At 37.6% G+C, this 10,727-nt stretch overlaps 1 protein-coding gene across 1 annotated transcript; it reads left to right on the top strand.

Annotated features, from left to right (window-relative positions):
* The first annotated feature begins 774 nt into the window (after positions 1-774).
* LOC109204509 (uncharacterized) lies at positions 775-3,218 on the top strand. Its single transcript, XM_025912041.1, has 2 exons — positions 775-1,076; positions 1,494-3,218. Exon 2 carries the CDS (start codon positions 2,029-2,031, stop codon positions 2,866-2,868), a length of 840 nt encoding a protein of 279 aa, XP_025767826.1. The 5' UTR covers positions 775-1,076; positions 1,494-2,028; the 3' UTR covers positions 2,869-3,218.
* Positions 3,219-10,727: the final 7,509 nt, after the last annotated feature.

The raw sequence follows: 10,727 nt of genomic DNA, 5'->3' as shown, positions 1-10,727 counted from the left end.
AGTGTGCAAATGCATACTACAGCTGCTGATCAGGTTTGGAGAACTGGCAGTCACAATCTTTAGAATGATGTGTTTTCCCATCAAAGCGAAAGAAAGTGTGACTATGCTTGGAAGTTGCCTTCCAAATTACCAAGAAACAAGAGATAAAGGAAACAATTTTTTTTTTTTTTTTTTAAAGAGGCTTATCCCAATCTAAATCTTTTTACCTGTCTGGAAGCAACAAGCTCCAAAAGTAACTTAAAACCAGACCACTCAGCCTCTGTAACGGGATTTAGGTTTTGTGGTTTCATGATGTCAGTTTTTAAGACTTTATCAGTTGACAGTTTCAGGTTCCTGGAAGGCCAGCAGCCTTGGTATAAGAGCCTGGTGACAGCTGCTTAGGGTGATTCCTTTTAGGGGATAGAAGCATGAGGAAAGTAACTACACATTATTGCAAATGAAGCTCCATGACACAGAGGTCTGTGATGTAGTATAGCAAGCAGTGGAAGTTTAAGATCATTCTGTTGGTGGTTTTCATGGGTGTTAATGACTGTACAGAGTATGACGACGACCAGTTTTGTCTTTTAACAGTTGGGTCATTCTTACTATTCGGTGCCATTTGAGTCCTAATGACATAATATGGTATATTTAGTGTAAAACTTGTCTAATGCTTATTTCTAAACCATTTTCTTGTATGTTTAACCCCCCTCTACCATAGAACACATTGATATATACACAGGATAAATACATTAAAAGTAAATTACTGTTATTTTAGCACAAGTCACTAAAGTACTATGTCCCCAGTCATGCTTGCTCGACTTCAGTTACAAATATAACTTAAAAAAAAAAAAAAAATCTAGATTTTTCATCATTTCTGGATTGGCTTATTTCTAATGTTCCTCATCAAATGTTCTTTTTTATTATTAATGCATGTTTAATACTTAAAATCTTTAAAAAATGTTGTGTCCCTGAATCAACTGTCACCCCTGTTACTCTGATAAGAATTCCATAGAACACATCACCTGATTATTCTTTTAGTCACATGACACTCCCGGATGTAACATATTTTGGAGGGAAAACTTTCAAGAAGAAGACGAGTAAGTACCACTCTTTAATCAACCCTTTTTTCAATGTTTTAGCAAGATTTTGTAATGTGGCAAAGCATAACACGTCCAACCTGTTACGCTTATTAATAGTGGAAACAGTTTTTTTTATTGTAATTTTTATAATATGGCTAATAAACATGTTAAAAATGGTTCTTAGTGGTCACCATGTACTAGCTTGTTGTTCATCATACTAGTAGTAATGGCTAAGTTTAGCATAAAATCTCCCCCCTGTTACCGTCACCCCTGTTATTGCTATGCACTGTAACAGGGGGGACACATGGTAACAGGGGGGACGTAAGATGATAGAAGTTTAGTGTTTAGGGTTATTTATACAAGTGTGTATTGGTAATTATTATTAACCTGTATATATATACTTTTAGAAGATTTTGAATAGTATACATTTTTCAGGGAATGGCACCAATGTCTGCTGCGGAGAAGCAGCGGCGCTACCGAGCACGTCGTGATGCTGACCCTGAGAGAAGACAGATATATCTCAATAAAGAGAAAGAGAAGTGGAGAAAGGACAGAGAGGAAGGGAAAAAAAAGAAAGTGGCAGATCTCAGTGAACGACAGAAGAGAGCACAGAGAAAGCAGTGGCGAGAAAGGAAAAGAAAGCAGAGGGCTAGTGCCAAAGGCAGGACAGAATTTGAGGCTATGAATACTCCTCCCCTAAGTCCAGAATATTCCCTAGAGCCAGAAAATGCCCCGCAACCAGGACCCTCAAGGTTAGAAGAAGAGTTGACAGTTCAGTGAGAACTACTCCTGTAAGTATTCTCAAGAAGTACAAGCAGTCCACTTCGGAGGGTCACACCAGCAGGCAACCCTACATACTGGAGTACTGTACACTGCAGCTGAACAGTCACCAGTAACATTCTGCTCTATCTCACCTTCCAGGCGGCATGATCCCCCTGCGATATGGGCCCATCTTGACCCTGTGTTAGACATGATCAGAGAAAGATACCCTCTTATCAAACACCTCCATGTCTTCAGCGATGGTCCAGCTACACAATACAAACAAAAGGGCAACTTTTACCTGCTCTCAAAAGAGCCATTCAAAAAAGGGTTCAAAAACATCAGCTGGAACTTTTTTGAGGCCAGCCATGGAAAGGGGGCTCCAGATGGTATTGGAGCCACCCTTAAAAGGTCAGCTGACACAATTGTCCGCCATGGAGGAGATATCCCCAACGCAGAAGCTATGTTTCACAAGCTGAGAGACATGGGCACTTCAGTGGAACTTTTTTTTGTGGGAGAAGATGATGTTGAGAGGAAAGTAAAAGAAATTATTGATGGACCGACACTTGTGCCTGTCAAAGGAACCATGAAAATCCACCAAGTACTCAGTTTCTCTCCAGGAACAATAAAATACAGGGACATAACCTGCCTTTGCCAGGCAGACAAAGGTGTACTGGACTGTGAATGCTATGGCCTGAAGGAGATAAGCCTTAGTCAAGAGGCAAGTCCACATTGCACTGAGGGACCAACCCGGCCTGAGAACATCACAAAAGATCATATTGGTCAGTGGTGCATTATCAACTACGATGGTGAACCCTACCCAGGAATCATTCTGGAGGTTGAAGAGGATGTTAAAGTGAAATGCATGCACAAGAACGGGACCAACAAGTTCCACTGGCCAAGTCCACGTGAGGACATAACCTGGTATAGGGATGACCAGGTTGTGTGTCTGATGAAAGAACCAACACCTTTGAATAAGAGGTCAGTTCAGCTGGAGAGGAAAGTGTGGGATTTCCTTGAAAAAAACTGGAGTTGCTGGTCTGTTGCATAGGTAAAAGGTGTGAGAAAAATGTTCATTATGTTGGGTGTACAGTGAAAATTTGCTTGTTTAATGTGGACATGTATCTACCTGTGTTGGTTGGACGGGCATGGTGAAGGTGTTCAAAGTTTCTTTAAGGTGGTATTTTTTGTCACTGATGTTATGTCCACCCTGTTACCTCCTGTCCACCCTGTTTCTCCTCTGTCCACCCTGTTACCTGTGTGTTTCTTTTGTTAATTAAATCAAATCAACAAACATAATGCATGTCTCTTTGGTTATTGGGAGGGAATGAATCAGCAAAATTAAGTTACTTAAAAATGGAGCCAATTTTTTTTTTATATTCCCTTTGAATCTAAAAACAATCTTTTGACATTACACTGTGTCTTAAAACTGAACCTGTCTTCTTTCAATATAATGCTTGTTTAAAATACTTCCTTGAAATTTCCTTGCAGATTTTAAAAAGGGACATTGTAGCTTTTAGAAAATGTAAATATTACTATAACTGTGTATTCAAAACAGTTATTAATAGAAAATTGAATGTCCTGTAACAGGGTGGACATTTGGCACGTCATGGGTAAAGACTTTGATTTTAAAAAATATTATAATATAATATCCTTAGCTGGACCAATACATTTTTCTTATAGGTTGAAAATCCCTCTTTTAGATGAAATGTTAAAATAATTCAAAATTTTGTATTTTTTGATGAAGAGTGATCACACTGAAATGGCACCGAATAGTAGGAATGACCCAGTTACTGGATGTCATGAAAAAGAGGCTCCAATTTTTGAGGAACACGAAAACCTTTATTTTGATTCTATATAGTTGAACAGCCGAGAAGAAGCAGTAATGTGCCCAAAGTAAAATGGCAGGGGAAAAAATGCAGCACAGTGCAGCACAAGCAGTATGCCATGGCATAAATGATGAGCACTGTTGATCCCAGTCAGTGATCAGAGGTTTAAGGTCAGTGTCAGCCTGCAGCATGAACAAATCAATGATTCTTTAAGATTCCATCTCACTGAATAAACTGTGTCAAAGTTCCTCAGTTTAAAAAAAAACTGTAAGTATGTATTAACTGTGAATCATCCAACGTGGGATTAGTTCTGGTGAGCCGAGCTTTCCTAGCACCTCAGCTCAAACTCAGTAACATAACCCCCAAATCACTAAAACACGTGTAATGACTTTTATGCAACAGTTTCCTCTTTAACTTAATGCATTTTTTGGAAGATTAGTTTTTGAGTTTATGTGTTGTTGGGTGATGAAAGAAAGCATTAGGCCAGCCAACACTTGGCTGTGAATTACCTGTGAATTGTAATGTGCAAGAAAAACACATTTTGTGATCTAACAAACACATTTCCAACCTCAAAACATTTGCAAAGCCTCTTCTGAATATTTTGAAGTGTGTAAAGTTTGCAGTGTTGTCTTTTTCTCCCCCTCCTCTTTCACTAATATTAAAACTGCTCCTAAAAGCTGATATCTGAAATTGTGTAAAACAAAGTGAAGTCGCACAGTTGCTCTCACCTGCTTTAGGTGGTAGACTTTACCTCATCCAGCATTCAATATGCAAAAAGTCAACTTTTAAGGTTTGTTATTTTGATTTTTTATTTATTTTTGTTATGACGTGTTTTTCTTTATTCAGTGTACCAGGGAGGTTTAATGCTTTTTTCTCCTCTTTCTTTAGCAAACATAAGCTTCTTTGCTTTATCCATTCAATATGTTTTCCTAGTTCATCTAAGACTTCATGCAGTTTTTCCCTTTCTTCTTTGCATTAGCCTGCAACCATGACGCATTTGCATTGGTAGCCTTTGGAGTCAGCAGAAATGCTGTCATCTTACAAGAATAACACAGGACCACCTTTTCGCATATCTCTGGGGTGCCACTCGCAGTCATAAAATCCACGTAATATGATAACTTTTTATGGGTTTATATCTAATAAATGTCATACTGTAACTAATATAAAATTCCATTAACTAAAAATAAAGTATTGTGCTTCCAACCTGTCACACAGTGTGACATTACGCTTTTCTCATGTTCCTGAGAGATCCTTGTGTTGCTTTATGGGAATTTTCTGATTCCTGTTTTGATTTTATCATTCCTGTACATTGTGCATTCTGGTTGTTGTGATATTATTGAGTTATGGTTCCCATGTGGAACTCTTTGTTATTTAAGTGATGAATTTTAGTCTTTATATTATTGGTTTTATTTCCCGCTCAGACTTAATTGTTATCCGAAAGGACAGGAAAGAAAGGAAGTGAAAGGAGAGAGGCTGAGAACTACCTCTGTAGTGAGTGAGAATGAGAACCACTATCCAGGATGAAATGTCCTGTGAATATAGTGAATATAGTGAATACCTCAGGCAGAAGAAACCTGAGAAAGAAGAGCAGCCAGAAGATGAACCGTCATGGAAGAATAGGCCCCTGCACAGTATTTACTGCTGGCAGACAAAAGAAATTGATATTGAGAATGCCCCTGAGATTGTCCAGTGCATAACAGCAGATGCTAACAGGTAGGGCAAAATGGCTGGCATAGTACACAGGAGCATCTGTGGCAAGTATCGACTGGAAGTCCCAAAGTCAAAATAGGATGTGCCTATTTTGTGGTTGAGAATGACCAACCTAAGATCGCATTGGTCTTCCAGATACAGAAGGACAAACTGGTTAAGCAACCTTAGTAGTGGTAGGCGAGTAAAGGAAGAAGTCTGTAGTGTTAGATGTAGCTATACCAAGTGATAACAACATCAGGAAGAAGCTTGTGAAATCCCACGGGCTGACAGAGGAGCTAAAGAAGATGAGGAGGGTGAAGGCAACAGTGGTCCTTTGGTAATATATTCAGCTTTTTTATTACTATGGTATACTTTATCCAGGTGAAAAGGACAACAGCTATTTGCATTTTATGATTGCTTCTATGCTCATTAAGTCAATATGCAGCAATAAGTCCAATCTTATGTTACCTCAACTTCTTATGAATGCAAATTATCCAGTGAATAACCCTAGGAAAATGATGATTATTGGTTTGGGCAGAGGAATTAGCCCAAAGCAATAGCTGATGATGAAACTGTTACGGAGGGCCAATCTGTTTACAGCAGTGCACTGTGTCGTCATTGTTGCAGTATGTTCAACATAACTGTATAACATGTGGGTTCATGTGCATTGTGTCTGTGTGTGTGGAAAGATAGTGGGTGAGCCACTGTTTACTCATGTTTATTCATAAGCCAGCTGTTGCATTTATGTATAAAAGTCAGATCAGTTAATCAACTTAGGCAATAAAATTGAAAAAAAAAATGTTTTTAAACCTTTACATCATGTTGGAAGGAGACAAAACATCTTTGAGCACTGATACAAATTTATGAATATATAAAAAAGAAATGACTACAGTAGATGATAAGATGACAGAGAATCACGAAAGGCAGAATTTTTTTCTGCACTTTTTTGTAGGGAAATAAGGCATTGTAGCTACTGATGAGGTCTGATTTGCACCTCAAACACGTTTTCAAGGCTTTGACACAACATCTGGTGATGTGTCGTTGATCCACTGTTCTGTAGAAGGGTTGGAGAAATGAAAGCCAGGCACCTATGAAAGCAGGATGAAAACACAAAGCAGAGTCTTCTGCGTCGGACAGAAGACTCCTGTCACTGTCCGTGGTGCTGCAATTACTTTGAGAGCTTACATCTGAGAGAGAAGCTTTCCTCCTCTTCCAGCCCAAATGCTCAATGTAATGTTCATATTGTTGCAGGATGGAAAAGCAAGCGAGAACTTTCTAACGCTCCAAAAATAATTTTTTAAAAATGGTGGATGGCAACTTCCTTTCCCACAAAACTCTTGTTCAACATGGATATGTGCCTTCAAAAAGGTTTAAAATATGTCTTTTCTTACATTAAAATCTGAGAAATGCAACACAAACTGTAACCAGAAAAAATAAACAAATAAGTAAAAATAATTTGCATTTACATCTACTCCCAAGCTGGCAGTGCTGGGACTAATTCACCAGTCAAGTGCCATTAAAACCATTGTAGAGGAAAATGGTGTGATGAGATGACCTGATTAAAAAGCACACCAGTCAAACCTGAAACAATGGAAAAACAATCAAATGCAAAGTATGCTGTCATTTCTCCACAGAGATCAGCTTTATTTTTATCTCTTCAGTGGAGTGGAAGCATGAGTGACTTTTAAACCACCAGTTTCGTGTTTGCAATGATTAATTTGCTCAGATCAGTTTCATTCCAATGCATCAGCCAGTTTTTTAAAATAAATATTTTCACAAATAAATTCTTTTCTTGAGTTTTCAAGGGATTCTTAGTTTTTCATGCCAGAAACAAATATGAAAGAAGAATTGGTCTGTATAAGGAAATTTACTTCATCATATCTAAAAGCAGCAAAGCTTTCAAGGATTTCTCACCAGGAAGCTTCAAAACTTTCACTCATATCATCATTACTGGTATTACTTTCATTATTTCTTTTCCTCCACCTCTGAGTGTTTTCATTCTAGCCCCTCACAGGAACACAAAATTGGCCTCAAAATATATATAAATTTGAGTAAAATGTCAAATACAAGAAGTGTATTTCATAATATGAACATAACTCAACATGAAGAGTTCGAACCTTCTACTTATTTTGGGGAAACTTTCTGTGTGAATGCTGTCGGTGTTGTACAAGTTCACGCTTTGCGGGAGCCAGATCAAAGTTCAGTTCAAAAGAATTAGATGGAAATTAATTTGTTCACATTCACAGTTTCCAACTGAGTTCACAGTTCCCAAAATGAACTAGTTCATATTAATTTCTTACACTTTTTAAGTGAGCTGCTCTAAGCTATTCTTTTTTCTGTAGAACCACCGACGCAGCCCTCGATCACTGCCACCTCTTTAACCTCTTTCTAAAGCCAACAAAAAACAGTGCACATGTTTTATCACTTAAACAAATGCGTGATAACACATGGCAGCTCAAAACAGACCAATGTGTCAGGTTCACTGTTAATGTTGCTGATGTTCCAAGTTAATATCGACATGAGGTGTTTATATATATACTACCAGTCAAAGTTTGGACACACCTTCTCATTTAATGTTTTTTCTTTATTTTTACTACTTTATACATGGTAGGTACATGTTGAAGACATCGAATATATCAACTAAGATATATGGAATTATATAGGAAAGAAAAAATTGATAATTAACTCTGAATATGTCTTATATTTTATATTTTAGGCTTTATAAGGACTATTTGACCAAGAAGGAGAGTGATGGAGTGCTGCGCCAGATGGCCTGGCCTCCACAGTCACCTGACCTAAACCCAATCGAGATGGTTTGGGATGAGATGGACCGTAGAGTAAAGGTAAAAGGACCCGCAAGTGGTCTTGTCGGTCCCAGTTCTCTGGGAACTCCTTCAAGACTGTTGGAAAACCATTCAGGTGACTACCTCATGAAGCCCATCAAGAGAGTGTCAAGAGTGTGCAAAGCAAAGGGTAACTATTTTGAAGAATCTAAAATATAAAACATGTTTTCAGTTATTTCACACTTTTCTGTTTACTACATAATTCCATATTTGTTCATTCATAGTTTTGCCTTCAGTGAGAATCTACAATGTAAATAGTCATTAAATAAAGACAAACTTTTGACTGGTAGTGTGCTCTCAGGCATCACACTGCTCCTAACACTCAGTTTTACCTATTTTACCTTCTGTAAAATGTCAGTGAAAGCAGACATTCTTAGTTTGTGGACATACGAATGCTGTGAGCAGAAGTCTCTCCTTCCTCCTATCCTTTTGTTTGTGAGCGGCAGCCAATCAATAAAAATCTGAGCTAAATGGAAGGGAGCTAAAACAGCTCCTTTCAGATAGAAAAATAACTGAGGATCTCCTCCAAGGCCAGAAAAAATGGCTACGGATTATTTTACAATTATGAATCATGCAAAGATACTCCAGAAGAGTCCAAGAATAAAAATATGGAGGTGAAAATGAGCATTAAGGGGCCCTTTAGGGGTGCAAGGACAAATGAAAGCTGCAGAGTAGAGGTTTGCAATAGCATAAAAATGAGTTCAGAATCAAGCACGTAGCCTTATCTTTGTGACTCATTCCTCCGTGAGTATGACTCATTCCAAATTTGAGATGTAAGACGGACCCAAATGCAGCCTGACCCAAGATTTTACAGTATTTTATTCAGCAAGAGCTATTGTACAAGAGCATTATAACATTACAGCGTAAGTAGAAAAAAGTCATTTCTTCAAAATGTACTTTTAAAAAAATATTTATTTATTTTTTTAAAAACTGACCAGAGTGTATGAAGAAGGATGCAGCACATCAAAGCTAAGCCAGAAGCAGATGATTTGTACAGAGCAGTTATGACTGGCAGATCTTTGGCTCTATAGATGAAAAAGCAGTCTTATTCAGACAGGATGAATTATCCATACTTACTGCAGAGTATGAGGTAAATGGTCACAGATTCTATTCATTATGATTCATTATTAAATTCAAACCAAACCGGGTTTCAATATGTAAGACATTGCATTACTCAATTTATAAGAGGCATGAGAAAAGATTGGATCGTATTCCTTCCAGAAAATGTCAAGCAGCAGATTTCAGAGATCAGTCTCAGCTCTGTCAGTGACAAGAACTGACTAATCTCATTTATCACATAAAGTATTCCTAAAGTCTTAATTCACTCTGAGCTACAAAGTAGGTGGGCTTCATATAACTGATTGTCCTCGCTGGGCAGAAAAAAAGTATTCCCTAATTATGGAACACATAATGGTTATTATGTATTAAAACTATTTAATTATCTAATAACAACCTTTGTAGTATTAGTAGTTCTTGTTTGTAATTGTCTTTTAAAATATATTTTTAACTTTTAGTTTTAGGCTGATTTCATCAATTCACTTTTGTATCCATTTTTTTCAGCTATTTGAATTATTTAGCTGTTGATCCACAATTTAGCCAATTTAGCAAAATAAATATAAAAAGTAAAATACATTTCTTGCATTCCCACTGTATGTGGACATACACGTTTCTCAATCTTTAAACAAATCTAAAATGTAGATAAAGTCTGCAAGCCAGATTTTTTTGCCTGTGTTTAGATTTGATTGTCAAGAAGAAGGTTTGAATTTTATGACCGTGTATATATAAAATACACTGCACTGTATAGTCAGTGCAATTTATAAAACAAAGCACTGAACATTTCGTCTGTACTGACTAGAGTTCTGACTGGCATGCTGTGCTGTTATGTCCAAATCAAAGAACCCTCTTGCTGTGAGGCAACATCAACCACCCTATCAGCTACTACCAATTATATGCACATACATTTATACTAAGAAGGCAAAGAAAAAGGGTAAAGGGTGCAGAGTTTGGGTAAGATCCTATAGGGGGGAAGTGTAGACTGTAACACCCGAGTGAAGTGAAAATGAGTGAGCACTGTAAAAGGAGCCAACTCCGACTATTTTTTTTCACTGTGACACAAAGTCTGTGTTGCATGTGAACATCATCTTAGCTTGGTTCCGCTAATCATTACATCTAAACCATAATCAGCTCCACTGTTGTAACATAAACTTCACTTTAAAGTATCTGTTAAAACAAGAAATATGAATTTTATCTGGAGTGCATGGATTCATGGATGGATGGCTGGATGGATTAATGCCCGTAAACCTGCCTCCACAAAGCTGAGCTGTTAATACAGATAGCACCAGCATAGTTATTGCTGATTGTGTGTACAGAGGGAAGGCACAGTCAGAGTAACCTTTGTTTTTCTCCTCCAACAAAAGCAGATATAGTAAGCAAGAAAAAAAGATCTTAATTCTTGGAACCAGCTCAGTCTGTAAGCCTGGACAAAAGGAACAAAGAGAATGATGCTGACAAAGGATTTTTTTTTTCACTGATAGGTGAGAAATGTTCCA

The sequence above is a fragment of the Oreochromis niloticus genome, linkage group LG12 (assembly GCF_001858045.2).
Source record: "Oreochromis niloticus isolate F11D_XX linkage group LG12, O_niloticus_UMD_NMBU, whole genome shotgun sequence".
NCBI lineage: Eukaryota > Metazoa > Chordata > Actinopteri > Cichliformes > Cichlidae > Oreochromis > Oreochromis niloticus.
The sequence above is the reverse complement of the archived record's forward strand: the minus strand, read 5'-3'. Positions and strand labels throughout refer to the sequence as shown.